General features: G+C 35.2%; 2 protein-coding genes and 2 long non-coding RNA genes across 5 annotated transcripts; all 4 read right to left on the reverse strand.

Annotated features, from left to right (window-relative positions):
• Window positions 1–1,463: 1,463 nt before the first annotated feature.
• Window positions 1,464–13,722, reverse strand: LOC114256972 (cathepsin B-like protease 3). Its single transcript, XM_028196670.2, has 11 exons — window positions 13,285–13,722; window positions 3,864–3,917; window positions 3,702–3,782; window positions 3,415–3,571; window positions 3,309–3,313; window positions 3,145–3,219; window positions 2,922–3,047; window positions 2,585–2,803; window positions 2,093–2,206; window positions 1,944–1,979; window positions 1,464–1,852 (listed from the first exon to the last, which is right to left on the reverse strand). The coding sequence occupies exons 1-11, from the start codon at window positions 13,498–13,500 to the stop codon at window positions 1,718–1,720; spliced, it is 1,218 nt and encodes a 405-aa protein (XP_028052471.2). The 5' UTR covers window positions 13,501–13,722; the 3' UTR covers window positions 1,464–1,717.
• On the reverse strand, window positions 5,191–6,553 carry LOC145818226 (uncharacterized). The gene is made up of 2 exons (XR_014359653.1): window positions 6,331–6,553; window positions 5,191–5,363 (listed from the first exon to the last, which is right to left on the reverse strand). It is a non-coding gene; the product is annotated as an uncharacterized LOC145818226 (long non-coding RNA).
• LOC145818225 (uncharacterized) lies at window positions 9,544–12,335 on the reverse strand. The gene is made up of 2 exons (XR_014359652.1): window positions 10,335–12,335; window positions 9,544–10,233 (listed from the first exon to the last, which is right to left on the reverse strand). It is a non-coding gene; the product is annotated as an uncharacterized LOC145818225 (long non-coding RNA).
• Window positions 13,723–14,209: 487 nt separating the features above from the next.
• LOC114257002 (ubiquitin receptor RAD23d) lies at window positions 14,210–18,097 on the reverse strand. Of its 2 annotated transcripts, none has more exons than XM_082912845.1 (5): window positions 17,438–17,471; window positions 16,639–16,686; window positions 16,382–16,491; window positions 16,221–16,299; window positions 14,210–14,906 (listed from the first exon to the last, which is right to left on the reverse strand). In XM_082912845.1, exons 2-5 carry the CDS (start codon window positions 16,666–16,668, stop codon window positions 14,718–14,720), a joined length of 408 nt encoding a protein of 135 aa, XP_082768971.1. In that variant the 5' UTR covers window positions 16,669–16,686; window positions 17,438–17,471; the 3' UTR covers window positions 14,210–14,717. The 2 variants fall into 2 exon arrangements, with proteins under 2 accessions (XP_082768971.1, XP_028052514.1); XM_028196713.2 differs by lacking the exon at window positions 17,438–17,471 and adding an exon at window positions 17,801–18,097 and having other exon boundaries at window positions 14,211–14,906.
• Window positions 18,098–21,411: the final 3,314 nt, after the last annotated feature.

Consider the following 21,411-nt stretch of genomic DNA (forward strand, 5'->3'; position numbering starts at 1 on the left):
ATAAATAAATATCACATCATTAATAATTGTTTTAAAGCACCATTTTAATGGTATCCAGCATTGCCCGTATATGCATATGCTCACCCGATCTGACCCACCCGTGTGACGTGAAAGGCGTGCACTGGCCTTTTCTTTAATTGACGGGTTGTTTAGGAATTTCAAACGAGTAAAAAAAATTGAATTATTTATTTTTAGTAATAATTTTTATTTTTGTTGATTTTTTTAAAAATTCTTTTGGGATTTTAAAAAAAAATAATTTTTTTTATCTCGTCAAATAAAATTTAAAAGTCCAACATTTTTTTGATCAATTTTCGAAAAAAAAAAATTACTAAAAAACAAAATCTAAATTGAGCTCAAATTCGTGGTGCCATACATAGGGACAAGCCTTGTGCAAGTTTAGCATCTACTATTTGCTCTACAATTTTTTTTTACTTAAATTTAATATTTAAATACAATTTAAATCTCACTTTTTATTTTATTTTTGTGATTTTAATATTCAAACTCATAATCATTTTACTTTTTTTTCTACAAACATTATATTCAATTACAAAAAAATTCAAGCCTTTTTCTAAATACAAATATTTTAACCTATCAAAATAGTGAAAGTAAATGAATAAATTGGAAAAGTTGGGGAAATGGCTTTGGGAGGAGACGGATGGATGTATATAAGCCTTGTAATAATATTTGTTAAATGAAAAAAAAAAAAAAACTTGTAATGATAGGAACACCAGAGAGAAAATTCTTCACTTGTGATATGATATGTAAGGTTATTGATTCTTTTGGTAATTTTAGGTTCATTTGCTTATTTAATAAACTGGTCAAATCACAATTCACAATATGTCATGAGATTAGTTTGCACAGTTCACCCTAATAATGTCATGAATTTATTACTCAACGTGGAGCATGGACGTGTAAATAATTGTCATATGATACTAAAATCCTTGCAAAGTTGTGTAAAGACCTCTAAAACATACCATTTTTCTCTTTTATTATTATTATTATTATTTTGTTGACAATCATTTATTTCTTTTATTCTTTGAAATGCTTGAATTTGGATTTGAGTTGAATTACAAATTTACACAAAATCTCCTAAGCTTTTGAGACTTCAAGTTTTATAGTCATCCGCAGCAAGGGGGGCAAAGCCGGTTGGGTAGAGGGGTTTGAATATTGGGGATGGTGGTGGGAAGGTTGGTGGAGTGGTGGTGGGTTTGCAGTTGGCGCATGGTAGGCAGGGGAAGGGGTGGTGGTTATGTGGAGGGTGTGGCGCTAGTGGGCTAGCATTTTTGGTAAACAACAAAGGAAAGTCACCATCACCTGTGCAAAAGGTTCAAGCAACCAAATACAGCAACAATGATGCACATTAAAAGGTAGAATGTGGCTATAAATTGAGAAGGCCATTACCCAGCATCAGTACAATTTGGCAACACGAGATTCAAGCAACCAAACAATAACAACTATGCACATTAAAAAGGAAGAACGTGGCTATAAATTAACAAGGCCATTATCCAGCGTCAGTACAATATGGCTATAAATTGTCATTGATTTTTCTTTTATTTTTCACAAACCAGCATATCATTTGTTCACACATACAAACAAATAACAAGGATCACATCTGCCTTTGTTTCATCTTAAACACAACACACACACACACACACACGCATATTAGATCAAATTCCACAGCTTATGGATAGCACTCTCTCCATAGAATAATCAACTGTCAAACTGACACATCAAGAGTAGCATCCATATTAGCGAACTCTTTAATCAAGTTTTTGGATGAAGGCAAGCCACCAGTCACATCCTCTTCAATGCCACATTCATTTGTTCCTCTTTTGATCTTGAAGTATCCATCCTGCCATTTAAAAAGCTAGTTGAGTATTTAATAAGGTCATATTTTAATGTAGCTAATTATGGAAATAAAATAAATGACATGTAGAACATACATCACCCCAGCTTCTATTCCACTGATTTGCAAGAAGCTGCAATACAGTTGAAGTATACAATGAGGATACTGTCTTAAATATGGATTTTAAAGATAATAATGAGAATATCGTCTTAAATATTGATAATAATGAGGAACATATCAACCTACCCAATAATCCTCCCCATCCTCAGTAGTTCCCCATCCAATTAGCTTTACAGCATGACCACCCAAGACATCACCTGTCATGTGCTTGTAAACACCTGACTTGTAATGAGCAAAATCCTGATCCAAAAACAAGTATGGCAGTTAAATAAAAGATATACTATAAACAAAACAACAGTCAAGTTCAAGAAGCTCATAAGAAATTACTTTCAATATACAAAGCATTTTGCAGATGAAGTAGAGAAAACCAAAAGGAACAAGATACTTAAGAGAGAGAATTTATCAAAATGTGATATAGAATCATTCTCCGACTAAAGATTCAAGCAGTGTGCATAATTCCACTGAGGGTAATCTTATGTTGTAAGGACTGTGGCATATTTCTTCAGCTTCATGAACTCACATTATGGGTTGGAGGGCCAAACTAAACACAACAGAATCACATCCACACAAGCAGCACTGCATTATAATTTCACCACAGAAGTTCATGAGTTTTTTTACCTCATAGACAGTGAAAGAGACCTCAACTGGTCCATTTGTATAAACTTCTGCCATGATATTGTTGGGATCTGAGTGGATTCTGTATGCACTGACACTGAAATGTTTTGATTGCCTCCAGAGCAGGTTCTTGTTTACGCACTTCCTCTTACACTTTGGTGTAGCATACGCAGGTTCACAACCCGGATGTGAACATCCAGTATTATCAAAATATGGGTCACACTGCCAGAACAACATTTTTTTAGATATTTAAGAATGCACCTCGGCATGTATGCACATTTGTAACTTAGCCAATGAAGCCATTCATGACTACTTTATTACAGAGCATAAATGTTCCTACCTCTTCAGTGACGACACCATGGTGGACAAAGTATCGCCATGCATAAAGAGGATAACCACCATCACAACCATCACCGCACAAAAAGCCACAGCATGCTAAGAGATCATTAACAGATAGAGAAATATTCTGCAATAAAGGAATGGTAAAAAGATATATGCCAAAATATCTTTATAACAAAAAATTGGAGATCTTCAGTTTGCTGTCTGTGAAAGTAAGACCTTACCATGCCAAAATGGATACAAAAACGATCAGATAGTGACTCAACAGCACCAAAAGCCCAACAAGAACCACAATGACCCTAATTTACAGAAAATCAGATCAGATGACAAATCTACAAGGATCATTTTGTGGAAAAGAAAAATGCATAGAAATGGCAATGTGAGTCACCTGATCTTTTAATGCGGAGCATTCCAGTTGTCAACATAGAGAAGAATAAAATATTAGCACCTTCAAAAATAATCATAAATTAACCAAGACCAAGCAAGTAACCAACCAAGAATTTTTCCAATGCTGCTACATTGAGGCCATGCTGTTCTGGCATCAAATTGATCCGGCAACTTCACTGTTTTTGAATGAGTGATAACAGGAACATTCTTCAAATCATGCTGTGGTGTTGGTTTGACTCCAAGAAGGTGCTTAAATTGGCCAACCTGCAAACCAAAGGAAGTTAAGGGAAAAAAAATAGAGACTTGGCAACAATGGGGCATAGAACTGAAGTTACCTATGTATTAAATGGATATGAGTGATATAGCAAAACCGAAGGCCATTGAGAAGACTCACAGTGTAATTAGAGAATCGAGGACTCATATCAGCTTTCCATCCAGCTCTGGGGTTTCCATTTACCAGGTTAATAATTGACTCCTGCATCACCATAGACATGGCCATAATTTCATAATCTGGACAAGCTTGTACATGTTATAAAAGCAAGAAGGTAGCAAGTACCTGAAGAATCTTAGAGTTCAATTTTAGATGGGAAATCGGTTCAACTGCGACAGCCTGCATATAGAGAACTAAGTAAGTCCAAAAAGTTCATCATTAAATTTACCTTACAAAAAACAACAACAAATTTAAATTTACAAAGAAACAAGAAAAGGGAGCAGCTTATAAAGTCACCAAGACTTCTCATCCATAGCACCGCCATTGTCTCTCATACATGAAGTGTTACATTTGATCATTGGAGAACAAGTTTCGGATGCACAGCAGGCAAGGATATCTTACCCACTTCTTTTGTCAACAGCACTGCTAACACCCTTCAAATGTGTGGGTTTTCATGGGATTTGAGTTGATGGAGGAGTGAGGTCTGAGGGAAATTAGGGAGGAAGTGGGGAGGGGATGAGTGAAAAGGAAGAGAAATTAGAATGAGAGGAGGTACAGAGATATGAGACTCTGTGAATGAGAGATAATTAGGCACGGAGAGAGAGAGAGAGAGAGAGAATTCCAATGTGATAGGTGGGATGAGGCCAACAAGGGGATAGGTGGGATGTTTCTCCAGATCTAGAATTCCAATGTGATATAGAAGAGATGCAAGTCTTAAGAGAGATATGATGTCTTCTCAATTACCAATGCTTCCTACCATGCACTATTTATTATTACTACTTTCGGTTGGTTAGATTTGAACGGCTGGATTAATTTTGAAACCGCTGCCGACCGATAAACCAATATTTTGAAGGATGCGCCAACCGAGACCAACTGCTGTATCTCACAAAATCGACCACAGCTGTGCAGTTTGATTTGGGTCGGAGAGTTGAATCAGGTTATGTGGGTTACTGGACAGCCATAGTTGCCAACAGGTTGAGTTGAATGGTTGCTTTTTTAGTAGAAATGAAGGCTCAAGTAGTGGGATTTAATGAATTCCAAACCTCCTATGCAACGGATCCCTACTTTAGCAAGATTCTTTAAGCCTTGCAAAGAGGAGATAGAACTTCCCATCCTAATTACATGTTGAATGATCACTTCCCCTTTAAGAGATTGCAACTGTGTGTTCCAATTGTTCTTTGAGAGAGCAATTGTTGATGGAACTTCATAACAAGGGACATTTTGGCACAAGCAAGACTCTTGGTTTACTCCAAAGCAATTACTATGGGCTGGGAATGGCTATGGCCCCAAAAATACTACCTTATTAACAATGGGCCCAGCCCAAACAAGGGAGCCCATCAAATAAATATCACACCCGCATCTATAAAAGGAGGGCATCCCATGGAATGAAGGTATGCATCATATCTCTGCACCACACAACACACTCACTCTCTTGAGTTCTTCATCTTCTCTATTTACTTCAAGTTGCTAACTTTATCATCGGAGTGTCTCCCGATTGGGTGGCGCTGACTATGTTTATCCTTGCAGATCTACCGGAGTCAAGCTCTTCTCTGCGTTGGATCTCTTCAACAATCCATGTGAGAGGATTTTCCGGGTCTCACAATTGGCGCCGTTTATGGGAATCATCTAAAGAGTTCAACGAAGAAAATAGCAAACATGTTACTGTGTGTGCTTACAAACTCCGTGGAAAACTTTTGTTCATTGTCAATCTTGATGAAAATTTTGTAAAAAACAAAACAAAGTTCATAAATCTACTTTTGAGTCCTCTAAAAATGGGTTTCACACTTTTCTTTGTGAGCGCAGATTTTCGACAATACAACATGGGTTGTCCTTCCAAACCCACCCTGGGACTTTATTTATTAATTTATTGCCTCACAAAGTTTATTTTAAAGTTGATTCTTGATACATACATGTGCACGTGCTAACAATCAACAGGAATTAAAGAATTATGTGTTATGGCTCAATAACAAATAACCGAACGGCCGACTCGCCCCCAACTTTAGTTCGGCAACGCTATAGTCATCCTTATGGCGACACCGTCGTCCACATGAAACAGTTCAAGAATTACATACAGGATCAATTTCAGAATCAACAACTAGGTCTAAACTCTAAGACCCAAAACCAGAGCACAACAGAGCAATATAGCCAAGACCCTTCACTGGCGAGGCTCCAGAATTCTGCACAGCAAATGGGTACACCGATAGATCTATGGCTATGAACAATTCACAAGGTTCGTACCCAATTTCCTTGGCTTCTCAAATACTTCATCGCCGACATGAATTGATCGGCAAACAATCACTCGCCGAGTTCCAATCCCATCAACAACATTTGAGGCTTTATCTTCGAAACGTGAAGCCTTGTGCTTACCAATATGCCTCGCCGACCAAGCGGTTTCAACAAAGTAAGTAACTAAGTATAGCAGAAATATTTTGACCGACCAAAGAAGTTGCCGAGTTACCAACAAACATTTCGACAAGCCGAACAATCAAGAGGTTGCCGACCAAGTGTTTCGGCAACCCAAACGACCAAGAAGAGTTTTCAACCCCTCTATTTCAGCCGCCAAAGTTACCATAGTTATGAAATATTTGCTTACCGTTTCGAACAATCCCCGAGCAATTTCCACGCCGAGATGTAAACTGGCCCCTATTATTCGCTGCCAAGTGTGTACTCAACAATCGTGAGCCTCTTCAAGTTCTCTTCAAGCACATTTTTCCACCAACTACACTTTAGCGATGAGCCGAACAAACAAAAACAAGAAAAACAATCTAGTTTTTTGTCAACTTTAGGTGTATAAATGGTGGAATGAACAATAGGCCGCGAGAGGAATCCAACACCGCAAAAATGAGGCGAATCGGACTTAAAACGAAGGAGATACAAGGACTCAAAGTCAGGGATTTAAATCTAACAAATTCTGCTTTTTCACAATGTGCTGCATGAAGAAGATAACATCAAGATTTATCGTGCGCTTCTCGGCGCAAAGTGCTCCGTTGTATCTTAGCGCGTTCAAGTTAATCGGGTGGTCCGATAACCTGGGGGATGCCTACTCTTGCATTTTTCGCCGTGTAGAATCCATTTTGGAGTCCAATTTTGCAAATTTTGAGTCTCACATTGGGATTAATAAACCGGCAAATCAGGGACGTTAAACAACAGATCAATGGTCAGATTGTGTCCAATTGGCATGCAATTTCAACAGTAAGATCATGGAGCTAGGCCACAATCATCCGTCTTCGTCAATCATTCATTCATCACCTTGGCCATCTACTGCCAACTGCGACAATACCCACAATTCAAATCTTTTTATCTACGGCTCTGCAACATTTGTCATCTGCTCAAAAAATAAAAAAATTAATAATAATGACAAAAATAAAATAAAATAATCTGGAGAGAATTTTAATTACAATGAGCGGATCCTGATACTTTTGAGTTTACTGTTTTCTAAATCTATATCTCCCATATCATTTAATGAATTTATAGTTTACATGCATGAAGATGTGGACTTTATTAAGGTTTGCATGGAGATGGCTTGATACATTATGATTGGCTCAACAATATTATTTGGCAAGACAAAAGGAGAAACCAATTGTTTCGGCAAGTTAAAGACCAAGACGAAGTTGGTAGATCTACAATTGGGTCTTGGCACTCTCTAGGAGAATGATCGGCTGATCAACGAATATGAAGGTTGCCGAACAGGAGGATTGGAAACATTATCTGAGCAGTCAATTTTGATGAACAAAATCCTTGACAACAGCCATCGCAAGCTTGTTGAGTCATCAACAAAATCCTTATGTAGTGATCATAAGCTCAAACTCAAGATCCGGCTATCACAAGTACGCCTACTCGGCAATGTCGAAGAGTCAAATTACAATAATAAAGCCCAACGATGAGATTACTTACTTGGCAAAGTGGCTATATATAATGCTTGACAATTCGGCAACATAACCCGCAATTCGGCAACATTGTTTATTTGGCGTCACCATTGGCCTACAGTCTGTTGAAGCTCATCCATCCTCCTCGGCAGTACATGGGTCATTCAGCAATGCCGAAAAGCAACTAACTTGTTGCATTCGCACAAATTGACCAGACTATTTTTCAACGCTCAGCACTGAACTATCACGAGCAATGCAAACCAAGAATTTCGACAGCAGTTATAGGACACCTTCGGTGAGCCAATTACATTGCCGACTTGCCGACTTGCCCATTTTCTCTCTCTAGAAATTGGGTCCATATTCTTTTTCATGAGAACAATTGCTTAGCCAACCGGAGGGTTCATGTCGACTAGAGAAGTCTGGACTCACCGACTAAAAGAGCCTTACTAACCGATGGCCACCAATAGTTGCGAAACGGACCAAATTTTCAGCACACTGACATTTTTGAAGTTATTGAAATCAAGTTTTGACCATACCAATGTGAAGTACTCATTGAGACGAGTCCAACCTAACAAATCGTGTCAAAATTAGAGTTCAAACGAAGTGTACAAGCTCGTCGAAGTTTGTTGAGCAATGCCATTATTTCGCCAGAGAAGACGACTAGAGTTGGCCAACCTAAGAAATTATTGTGTGCATTGCGGCAAGGTTACATCCAGTAGGTTTCACACCAAGGCCATGCATGAACCACAATCAAGTTCAAATAAATAACTTGCCGAATACAAACACAATGATCTGTTGTGGCAAAGTGGTTAAGTCTTATTCTTTCATCCAAAGAGCACAAGTTCAAATCTTGCTAGCAACAATTTCATTTATATTTTTGCCAAAGCCGCCAAGCCGAGCCGAGCCGAGCCAAGCCGCAAGCCACCAAGCCGAGCTGCCAAGTCGTCCAACGCAACATATGTCAGAGAAATTATCCAGTGCTTCGTGGAGCCCAATTCTCCACCGATCGGATCCATCGAATCAATTTTGGCTAAAATTACGCCATCAGGAGTCCGATTCCAACGATCCAATAGTCTTCTGAACACATTTGTACGGTCTGATTTCTCAAATTCCATACAAAAAATTTGCAAATTTTATATGCAAGGCCACATATCGTAACTAAAACAACATTTTTGCGCCGCGCCTGGAGTTTGCTCAATGCCAAATTCAACCACTACAACTTATTGGCAACTTTCTGCTTATATCATCGTCGTCACCAACGCCGCACCTGCCCCGAAACATGGCACACCGATCCTCGGGGCAAGGTATCCGCCTCAACAATTTGTTCTCAGCTTACTCCTCGGCAAGTCCACGTTGGACAAAATACAAAACAACAAACACAAAATAGCAACTTAACTAATCTGCTTCCAATATTGGTGTCCGTTTTTTTGCTTCCCACTTATTGTGATCACCAAGTTTACAAATCCATGACACAGTATGCACTATTCCATATCCTTGCAATGTCTGACATTGAGACAAAAGGCTCCAAATTCGAAGCACGAAAACCTCCGAATTCGGAGCAAAACCCTAGTTTTCTATTCATATATACATATATACATACATTCATGCATACATGCATTCATATAGTCATTCATGCATTCATTTTATTCATTTATCAAATACATTCTTTATTGAGAGACCTAACGTTTATTTGAATAGTATAACTCGGCAATAAAAACTCTCATCATTCCTTCTATTGCAGAAAATGAAAGTTTTGGGGCAATTGTGGTGGCCCAAAAAATATTACCTTACTAACAATGGGCCCAACCCAAACAAGGGAGCCCATCAAGTAAATATCACACCCCTATTTATAAAAAGAAGGCATCCCATGGAATGAAGGTATGACTCATATCTCTACATCACACAGCACACACACTCTCTTGAGTTCTTCATCTTCTCTATTTGTTTCAAGTCGCTAACTTTATCATTAGAGTGTCTTCCGTCGGCAACCCCAGTTGGGTGGCGTCGACAATGTTCATCCTTGCAAATCTATAGGGGTCAAGCTCTTCTTTGCGTTGGATCTCTTCAACAATCCATGTGAGAGGATTTTCTGGGTCTCACACTAGGTATGTGGGCAAACTTTTGCAACGATGTGTTAATTGGTAAATTATAAATGTTGATGCTTAGAAATTGAAAAACTATCCAATGAATATATGGCATGTCATATTTTAAATTTAGAAAGAAGTACACAAATAAAAAAAATTTGATTGAAGGAAACAGAATAGGCATAACTTTAGATTTTCCTTTTTTGTCTTTTGATTGGCTTTTTTAAATTTAACCACTTTGAGCTTTTTGTTATTGTGAAATATATAAATTAGATATAAGGGGAAGGAAACACTTGGGGAGTGTCTTGTGTAGAGAGAATGTCCACTTTATCTTAGAAATTAGGATTGGAAGTTTGAAAGTCATTGATAACCTAATGCATTACTACACTACATAAATAATATTGTAGATGTGTATGCTACTTATATATATATTTTCTTTTGGGTAAAGACATAAGCTATTTATATGTTTGCTCTTGTGCATGTATTTCTCTCTCTTGACTTTGTTCTCCATCACTCTTCTTTATCCTCTTTCCATCCTCTTTGTTCCTGATGAATCAAATGATCAAAAGTTGGTTAATAAAGCCCCTGCACACCTAGTTATAGACAACCAACTCATCTACTAACACAAACACATGACAACCACTTACATCAACACTCATGCCCTTGAAAGTGATTTTTCCAACAGAAGCAAACGCAACAAAAACTAGTCAAAACACATAAGGAGCCAAGTGTTAGACATTGAAGGCATCAGAGATGTTCAGGTGAGGGGGCAAATGCACTTGATAGGCATTGTCATTTGTCTTGCTCAAAATCTCACAATGACCCACTTTTCGATCCGTCAACTTCATATAAGAACCGCGGGGCTTCCTGTCCTTTGTCAAAACTACCGAAACAAGATCACCCACTTTGAAGACAACCTTTCACTGGTGTAAGACAGTTGCGACTTTGTACTTAACATTGGATTGTTTGATTTGGGCCCTCACTTGAGCATGCACTTGTAGCATAAACGCAGTCATATCCTCTGCTTTGACATTGACCCTCTAGAGATAGGCAAATGAGCTAGATCCACCACACTAAAAGGTTTAGCACTTAGTTGCATGAAGCAGGAGCGTGGCCACTTAGAAGAGTCGTAGGGCAGGAGCTCGCAGAAGAGGAGATCGAAAGACAAATCGAGATTGCCTTGCTCTCTCATCAGAGGCGCGATTCTTCTCCAATTCTTCCTTAGAAGCGCAAAATTGCGCTTCTTCCTCAGATTCGTGATGAGCTTCGACGATTCCTGTTACTAAGCACCACAAATCACTTCAAAAGGAGACATGTTATAGAAGAATTATAAGCAAATTCAGCCAAAGTCCCAACCCTTAGGGTGATCTCCAATAAGAAATCTCATTAAGTTCCCAATAATCCAGTTGACCACTTGCGTTTGGCCATCAGTTTGTGGATAGAAGTTAGTGCTAAAGTGCAAATTGGTACCAATCTTCTTACATAAAGTCCTCCAAAAATGACCAAGGAATTTGGTATCACTATCCGACACAATAGAAATAGAAACCCCATGAAGATTGTAGACTTCCTTGAAGAAGAGATTAGCCACATTAGTAGCATCCATAGTCTTCCGATAAGGGATAAGATGTGCCATCTTAGAGAAGCGATCAACTATAATAGAATCACGCTTGTGTAGGTGTCAATCCTAACACAAAGTTCATGTAGTCCATGCTAATGCATTGCCAAGGACCATTAGGCACCGGAAAAGGCAAGTACAAACCCTCATTGGTAGTTGTCCCCTCACTCCTTTGACAAAAGAATTGAAACAACAAAATTGAGAATCTTGAAAAAGAAGAGAAGTTGAAGGAAAGTACTCAATAATGTAGGAGACAAAATAGGTCTAGGGTATGGTGAAAAAAAGCAAGTTGTCAAACCACAAGTACATAATACCATAGAAGATACTTGTAGGAGGAATACTCAACCTAAAAAAGTAAGACAACCTAATCTCTCACAACCCAAGTTACATCCACATAGGTCCTTGTTTGTTCCTATCTGTTTTATTCTTTCAGATGTTGTATGAGAGGCCATGTAGTTCAAGACTGCACTAAGAGGAGGAAACACAATAGTAGTACTGCATATTACAGAGATGAGCTTAGAGTTCAGAGGCAGTGAAGTTGCTACAGTCCAAAAGTGATAGGAAGAATTCTTGATTTAGTAGAACAATAGAATGTCCAAGGTCAGAAGTCAGTCCTTTCTACTTCAATCCATAAACTGGGGGAGGTGTACTCTTTGCCTAAGTTATTAGGTATGATCTTAGCTGTTTAAGGATCCTTGTGTATCGTGTCTATTCTTTTTGTCCCTATGAACTGCTGCAAATTGTTTTGCTGAAAATTATTTTGAAAAATATAAAAAAATTTACTGAAAATTAATGTCATTTATTTTGATATTGCAATGTGGCCTAACAATTAGATAGATCTTATAATTTGCAATAATTTGTTTGTTAAAAGAGTGGCCCCGTGGTCAGGCCCACATTTTCCAGCTCTTGACGTGGTTCAACCTTTGCCTCCTCTACTCTCCTTTCCTTTCCCTCACTCTATATATAGATCACCTATATAAATTAGATTAGCCTAGAGTAGGTTTGCTAATGTTAAAAAAAAAAAAAAAAAAAACTTTACATTTCGTTTGTTTGTTTGGGTGGAGAACATTTTTTACGGAAAACTTTGAAAAATAAGGTCAATTTTGGCTATTCTAAATAAGTACACACTTTTTATCTTTTTTCCATCACATCATCTCTCTACTTTTCTGCTCATCTTTTCGTAAAAAGACAAAAAGTGCACTTATTTAGGTCATCCCAAACAACTCCTAAATTTCAGAAAAAAATATTTTTTTATGTTTGGTGGTGGTAGTGGTGGTGGTGGTGGTGGTGGTGGTGGTGGTGGGACGAAGGTGGAGGTGAAAGTGGTGGCATGGTAGTGCTATTGTGCAGTGGTAATGGCGACGGTAATGGTGGTGGCGACGATGATAGTGCTGGTGGTACTGTGGTGACAGTAGTAAGCCTTTAAACGTGTTTTAGCGAAAAATATTTTCTGTCCAAAGTAGGCTTGTTTCCTGTGGACCATGGAAAATGTTTATATTAGACTTTAGTTTTTCCCAAACGGCAAAAAATACACGAACATTTTCCCAAACAAATGGAGCGTTATTGATAAAATATTTTTTTCCGAGAAATGAACTTTGTTTTGTGGTGGACAATTATAATTATACCAACTGATAATTTTTTGAGAAAATAATCAGTGTCCAAGTACAAATTCAAGTTTAAAAACGAATAATCTGGAGCATAAATAGATGCAGATCCTCGACCTAAGTCCAGCCAAATCAATCAGATCTTAAAAAATAAAAGCTACCGACACTGGTACCTTAGTTACAAAAAATAACAATAAAGCAAGCAAGATAAGGGAAAAGAAAACGACAAGATAATCAGAGCACGCAGATCCTTAATTTCAGCCAGCCAAGTCGGTCAGATCCGAAACAATAAGAGCTTCTTCTTATGCATTAGTTGAAAAAAAACAAAACAAAACAAAAACAAAAACAGAAAGGATAGGGATGGATAGAATTATCAACCTGTAGTTGAGACGTGGAGATGAACCCCAAAAGTAGCAGAATCGCAACGTACAGCTGGGCCGCGGCCATTCCTCCCTCGAATTGACTGTATAAACGGGGAGGCGAGGACCTTGAGTGGATAAAGGCGGTAGCGAAGTTGGATGATCGCAAATTGGAATTCGGAGATATATGTCGGCTTATAAACAAACTAGCATATGTAAATAATGTTAGGATCATAATACATTTGTAATCGTAATATTATTTAAATTTAAGATAAAAATATAATTATAAAAATATATTTAATAGACTACACTCTACAATTCAAAACAAATCAAATATAAAAAAAGTTAATAATAAATATCTAATAATGCACACCAATCAGTACTCTGTAATTTAAAAGAAATTAAAATTAAAATATACACCAGTTAGTATTGCTGCTGCCAATTAAATTCTAACTACATAAGAAAAACAAACATGAGTCTTTATAAACAACAAAGACCAAAGCTTGGATCTAATACTTAGGCCAAGTTTGGGGACTTTAAAAAAAGTCAAAAAGTCAAAAAGTTACTCAAAAAGTTAAAAAATTAACACTATTCACCAAAAGTCAACAATTACGGCTGCACAACTCCCAATTCAAATTTTTCCCTACAAATCAATTTTTACAATTTTTTATTACACATTTTTCAATAAAAAGTCAAAAAGTTAACCCAAACATCCATATTTTCAACCTCAATTTTTTAGTCCAAAAAGACAAAAAGTGTACTTTTTTAGTCTTCCCAAACTTGGCCTTAATGCACCCCTCAAATTGGATTTACTAACAATTTTTCTACTTTAAAAATGTTGTCACTAATAAATTTTTATTTATTGACAGATTATAAAAATATGTTTTATAAAGATGCTTTGAGATATTACTTATCATCTCAAAAACATATATTATAAACAGATGCTCATTATAAAGATGCTTTAAACATACTTTTATAAACAGATGTAATTTTGAACATAAGTAATTTTTACTTCTTATAAAAACATGTTTTATAAAAATGGATATTACATGGAGTGCAGTAATTTTTGATCAGATGTTTTAAAAATGAGCAGATGTTTTGTAAAAATTCAAAATTCCCAAAGTAATATTACTTCAAAATTTTGAATTAATGGATTCTGAATTTTTATAAAACAGATGTTTTGAATTCAAAAATTAAAATTTTGAAATAAAAAATTAATGAGATGGAGTGCAGTAATTTTACAAAAACATCATCAAAATTGAGTGCAGTAATTACACCTGCTCCATTTTTGTTCAAAATTACTCCATTTTCAAAATTACTCCATTTTTGTTCAAAAACATCTGCTCAAAATTACATCTGTAAAATCAAAATTACAGATGTTTTTATAAAAAATTTTGAATTCAAAATTACTGCACTCCATTTTTATAAAAACATCTCCAAAACATCTGCTCATTATAAAAATTCAAAATTCCCAAAGCATGTTTTACTTCTTAAAAATGGATTCTGCAATGTCTTGATTTTCATTGATAGACAATCAGCTTGTTGATAGACAATGTCTTGATTTTCATTGAAACAGACCCATGCTATTCCTGCCTCTCCATTTTTGCACTTCCATGCTCCATCTACCACACATGTATATAACTGGAAAACAGAATTTAAAGATAGGTTATTAGCAAGAAGACCACAATTCTCTGTATTTCCATCTTTTTCCAAAGATATCAGTAAGACATTCTAAAATATTATCATTGGAAAACATGAATGCACAGTTAGTCCAATGTTGATGAATCTCATTAGCAATTGAAATAGTTCTGCTCTATTGTCATCTTTTCATTATGGAAGACCACACTATTTCGCTGCCTCCAACTTGCCCATAGCAAGGCAATAGATTGAACAATCATATCCTCTTCTTTAATCATTGTAACCCAATTGATCCACCATGTTTAAAGCAAACTGGGTGGCCACAGGTAAAGTCCAAGCCCCTAGAAGTACCTCTCCAAATTCTTTGTGATACATGACATTGAAAAAAGAGATGTTCAATGGTTTCGGCCGCATTCGCAAATCAATCACACTGGATTGGGAATATCTCTTATCTTTAACTATCATCTCACAGATACTATATTATGAAGACACTTCCACACGAATACTGCCCATTTAGAGGGAATTCAAGATTCCCAGAGTTTTTTCCAAACACAAAAATCAGTTGCATTCACACCACGTAAATCTTATAATCCTTATTTATCTCCGTACCTCATAACTCAAAAAAAATACTTTCCATATACAAAATAAAAATAGAGCAGATTGTTTGAATACAAAAATAAAGCAGATTGTAAAAATAAGGCAGATTGTTTGAATACAAAATAAAAAAATCAAACTTTGAATATTTTCATAATATTCCTTTAAACCATGGTTGCTATATCCACCAAAACTATTCCTTTAACATAACCTATGACCATCAAAACATTCAATTAAGATTCTAATAATAGATTCACCCATAGATTTGTATCAATATATGCATGAATTGCAAATCAAATCATGACCTGAATCGCAAACTGCAAGATTCTAATAATAGAGCAAGCATCTAATACAAAAGTCAAACTTTTGAACAACAAAAAACATGAGTTGGACAAAAAAAAAGCAAATAAATAAAGTGGCTTACATAAAGGACAATTGACAAAAAATTAAAATTTACAAAATATTATCTAACTGGATCCAAAGTATCAATTCCAACAGATGTTGGACTCGAATGAAAAAGGATTAAGAGGATCATGGAATTGATGTGAGGGGTTAGGGATGGATATATTTCTAGGAGATCCAAAGGAGTCTTCCAATGTATAGTTATGGATCCAATAGAATTCATAGGTATTGGGAAAAAAACCCCTATCAAAAGATCACTTCAAGACCACCACACTAAACACATCTAAATTCAAATAAAAATTAGGAAAAGGCAATACTTACACGTTCTATGGCTTCACGCTCCTCAGGTGTAACTGTTACAGACTGTGGCATTGCTGCAGCAAGCTGTCCCAGTACGTTACTGATAACATATTAACAGCAAATTAGGACCGTGAACATTCATAACTATCATTTAAATGAATATAACCAACCAGAGAACATACCCCTCTCCACCTTCAACAGGTTCATTGATCAGGCGAACAAAATCAGCCTGGTGCTCCTGAATAAGCCTCATCAGGTGAGGGTTTTGCTTCCCCAGCTCCTGAAGCATGGGCTATCAATAAGAAGAGTAACTGAGGCTGTTTAGGGTGGGTTTTTTTCTTCTTCTTTTTTCAGAAGAAAAATGAAAAATAAAATGTTCACATTTTTAAATGTTAGATGGACAAACAAAAAGACTGGCTGCAGAGTGGCGGATAAGAACCTGCAAAATTTGTGGATTGGCCTGCACCATAGCTCGCAAAGCTTGGAACTGAAATAGGAAATTGAAATGTTTATTAGTTTGATTTATTTGTTAATACAATCAGTGTTCATAAAATTTGTGTGTGTGTTTAAAAAAAACAAAATCAATGTTCTTAAATTTTCTGTGTCTTCATTTTGTGTGTTTAAAAACTGTGTTCTTAAATTTTTGGTGTGTTTAAAAAATTCAATGTTCTTCAATAATTCAATGTTCTTAAACAGTTTGGGATTTTTTCTCATCTCACTTTTTTAAGCTTTTTTTTTTTTTTTGTGTATAAATTCAGTATTTTCAATGGTAATACCATCTTGAACCCGAACCAGAAAACCCAGCAGCACAAACCCATGAAATGGATAGCTCAAGAAAACCCAATTGTCGATTCAGTTAAAAAATGGAAGAAACTCTCAGACCCATTCAAACAAACACTTAATGGGTGTGACTTCTAATTCTAAATGATAGAGTCTTTTTCCCCTTTTTCTTCCAAATTTCTCAGCAACCAAACTTAGACTACACAAAAGAAATAAATAGAATGAACGACATAAACTCATTCAGAATAGATTTCAGAATAAATCTGGAAAGCATAGATTTCAGAATAAACAACTATGTTAACTACTCAAGAACTCGAGGAGGCTTATAAGATTTCCATGAAAAAAATGATTCAAAAATTTCAAATCAAAGGGTTGCGAATTGAAGCCAGTCGGAGAGAAGGGAGAGATAAAGAAGAGGAACAAAGAGGGATTGAGATAAACAGAAATGAGAATCTCACCTAAAATATTTTTCTGCTTTCTTCGCAAGCCTTTTAAGGCAAAATCTGAAATCGCAATTCAAAGCAGAGGGCTGCGAATTGAAAGAATATTAAAAGAGTAACAATAAAAATTGCAGCGATATCAAGAACAGCTTAAATTTGTAAGCAGGACCACTGAATGGTCCAGCTAAGATAACTTCATCATACATAAAGAGTAAGGTAAAGATTTAGAAATGAGAAGACTTTAACCTAAACCACTTAATAGAAAATCATTAGTTCATAACTGAATTTAAACCAGTAACAGACAATTTTAACCATCCACCAACTTCTTGATGATTAAAGAGAAGATTCAGTAATGCTCAAGGATATGCAAATTAATTACACCTGAGACATATGAGATGGGTTCTGAGGCAGCTGATGAAAAATCAAGTCCTTCACCACCAGCCATGATTCCAATCATTGCAATCTGCAGAAGACAAATAACAAATTATTACCAACCTGCAGAAGACAAAATGCCTTGAATCTATTTCTTTTCTTTTTATTTTCCAATAAGTTACTTGTCCATTCAAATGGATGCAACCATAAGCAAGCAAACCTAGGATAATCACATAAAAATTAAGATATCAAAAAGGATGTGCACATAACATGTTGCACTAACTCCAGCAGAATGTCCGTTTTTAACAAATAACTGATTATGCTGTCTACACAATGTTCAAACCCTCCAAAATGACTATTAAGCTTGTAAACATCATAGTAGGGTACATCATATTTGATTGTATAATGTGTTTGAGAATTAGTATTTGATGGTGGGGTAAGGCTGTGAAGACGAAAATTAAGCCACCATAGTAGGGTAAACTAAAAAGATGGGGAAGATGTGATAAAAGGGCATATTATACTAATAGAATAATGTTGGAAAGTAACAAATTCTTTAATGGTGACAGATTTTGAAGGCATTATACCTCAAATTCACCATGATAAATTCATACCTTCAAATAAGATTAATAAAATCCATTTTATTTTAAAACGAAACTCTATAAGAGGCCATCATAAATAATTTTTAAAATCTCAAAAAAATGTGTACTAAAAACCAAAAAACCATTATTCAACCACTATTCAGAGCAGTTCTATCTCTAGCAACAAACCACTGTTCAGCAAAGCAGTTCTATCTCCAGCAACAAACACCAACAATCCATTATTCAACAATCCACTACCCAACTGATTTGATAAAATAGTTCTATCTTATTTTATGTTCTATCTACAACATAAAATTTGAACAAAAATAAAAATTACAAATAACAGAAATTAGAGAGTTGTAATTCATAAAATTTTATATTCTAGCGTATGCCCGTGCCTGAAGGTACGATATAAATAATTTTGTGATCAACATACAATTGTAATTCATACGTATCATATTAAAATTTATTATGAAGTCAGTAATTTTTTTGACAAAAATATTGAAAAAATATAAAGAAATACTATTCTTTTTAAAAAATTGTAACAATTTTACTTGTATCTTAAGTTTTATAAAACTCAAATAAAATAACAACGAAATAATCCAAAACTCCGGTGATGTAAGTCACAAAGAAGCACCGAAATACTCCCACAGCCGGCAAACAAATAATTATTCTATTATTTATATCCATTGGTATGTATAATACTACCAAATAAATAATTATTATGTTGTTTAAGAATTTCAATTTAGTAGTTTGTCCAACAAACAATAAAAGCAAAATAAATTAAGATTTTAAAAATAAAAATAAAAATAATAATAAATACAATATTTTGATTTCTCAACAGTCGTGGAATTTTCTAACATCTTCCTGGTTGAATAAATTAAGATTTTAAAAATAAAAATAATAATAAATACAATATTTTGATTTCTCAAAAGTCGTGGAATTTTCTAACCTCTTCCTGGTTGATGGTGGGTCACCCAAAGCTCTTTCTTTTTATTTTTCTTTTATTTATTTATTTATTTATTTATTTATTTATTATTTTAGACTTCACTCTCTATCGCTTTTTCTGCTTGCTTTTTTCGTCCAACCAATCACATTCCGCCCGCATGGTCTTCGTTTTGATGATCCAATTTCCAGAGTCTTTAAAGCTTACAACAACTTGAAAGTGCTCAAAAAGTTCAACTTCTGTCAATAGATTCTAACACCTTCAGATTTTAACACCTTCAAACTACTGATTTATCTGCTAATAGATTCTAACCAAGCAAGTCCCCATGGTTGATTTGGAGGTTTAAAAATGTATATCCGTGTCTAAATTAATTATAAGATTAAAATATAATTAAATTTAAAAGTATTGATTTAAAATGTAATTTATCAAATTTATTGACTTTGAAATGAATTTTGTAAAAGTACCCAAACATAAATACATTTGCAAAAACACAACTTTTTCTTATCAGAATCAATACTCAATACTTGCAATTCACACATTCCCAAAATAAAATAAAAGAAGAAGAAGAAGAGAATGAATGAAAGATTTTCAAGGAGAAATGAAAATTCAGCAATTGAAACATTAGAAAGCCCAATCTGAAATGAAATTCAATCATTCAATTACGTACATTGCATAAATAAAAAAAATTAAAATAAAAATTGAATGGATTCATCAAAGACATCAAGTTAGCTTAGATAAGATTCATCATCGATCCATCCATTTAATAATTATTATTTTTATTGATCTGAAAACATTATATCAAATGTTGGTATCAAAAATCTCTGATACTTTAGTCTCTTTTGAAAAGATGAAAAAAATCCAACTTATAAATTTATTGACTTATTTAAATCATATTATATTTTTATTTTTTTTATATTTTTTCATAATAAATTAAAAAAAAAAATCGGTTCCCAAAATAAGCTAAAGTCAGCATCAAATCAGACCATACTATCATCTCATATTGCACATTGAGATCATCAAAACCAAGGTACATTTCATGAACTTCTTTCAGGGAGTTAGGTTAAGAATGTGATAGATTTCAATCATTTTTTACCATATTTTAGGGTCTTAAACATTTTACTACGAACATCTTCAACCCTTCATCAATTTTATACACTGGACTTTACATCTATTTCAGTCCCACAACTTTATACACTGGACTATGAGAATGAGAACATGGAGAATATCAATTTTATACACTGGACTATACATCTATCAAGTGAAACCCATTTCAAACCCAAAATGTTTTAAAAATAAAAATATCCAGATTCAAAATCTATGAAAACAGAGTGTATAAACTGGGTTTATATATTCAAAATCTGGGTTTATATATTCAACTGGGTTTATATATAGAGTGTATGAACTGGGTTTATCTATGAAACAGAGTGTATCCAACGGTTGAATTAGATTTTGGGTTTACATAGATTTTGGGTTCATAGATTTTGGGTTTACATATCTATGAAATAGATTCAAAATCTATTCAACGGTTAAGAATGTTTCAAAATCTATTCAACGGTTAAGAATGTTTCAAAATCTATGAAACAGATTTTGGGTTTACATATCCAACGTTTATCTATTCAAACTCATTTCAAAATCAAAATCTATTCAAACACCCACATGTCAAAATCTATATCTATGAAACAGAGTGTATTCAAAATCTATTCAAACTCATTTCAAAATCAATCCAACCAAACACCCACATGTCAAAAATATCTAGATTTAACTTTACAAACCCACAAAAAATTCAGATTCAAGCAAAAAAAATATTATGAATTGCAAACCCACAAAAAATTCAGATTCAAGCAAAAAATATCATGAATTGAAGTTGGAAGTTCTAGTTTACCTTGCAAGGGGAGAGAGACGAAAGAGGAGGGTGAGAGGAGAGGAGGTGGTCGGTGATGTCGTCGAGAGAGGATGACACATAGAGGAGAGGTGGTCGGTGGTCGTCGGCGTCGCGATGGTCGGTGGTCATCGCACGGGATGGGCTCCGATGGAGGTAGAGAGAGAGAGAGAGAGAGAGAGAGAGAGAGTTCAAAAATTGAAATGAGAGAGAGAGA

This window comes from Camellia sinensis, unplaced genomic scaffold (genome assembly GCF_055761805.1).
Source record: "Camellia sinensis isolate YWXY unplaced genomic scaffold, ASM5576180v1 Unanchor6, whole genome shotgun sequence".
Taxonomy (NCBI): domain Eukaryota; kingdom Viridiplantae; phylum Streptophyta; class Magnoliopsida; order Ericales; family Theaceae; genus Camellia; species Camellia sinensis.

Excerpts from the sequence above, each read along its gene's own strand:
- LOC114256972 (XM_028196670.2), bottom strand. The coding sequence starts at position 13,500 with ATGATCCTAACATTATTTACATATGCTAGTTTGTTTATAAGCCGACAT. Across the intron at positions 3,048-3,144 it reads TTTGTATCCATTTTGGCATG|AATATTTCTCTATCTGTTAA; the intron begins GTAAGGTCTTAC and ends CCTTTATTGCAG. Across the intron at positions 1,980-2,092 it reads AGGATGGGGAGGATTATTGG|CTTCTTGCAAATCAGTGGAA; the intron begins GTAGGTTGATAT and ends ACTGTATTGCAG.
- LOC114257002 (XM_028196713.2), bottom strand. Across the intron at positions 16,492-16,638 it reads CCAATCCACAAATTTTGCAG|CCCATGCTTCAGGAGCTGGG; the intron begins GTTCTTATCCGC and ends TCTTATTGATAG. Across the intron at positions 14,907-16,220 it reads AGCGTGAAGCCATAGAACGT|TTATATACATGTGTGGTAGA; the intron begins GTAAGTATTGCC and ends TCTGTTTTCCAG.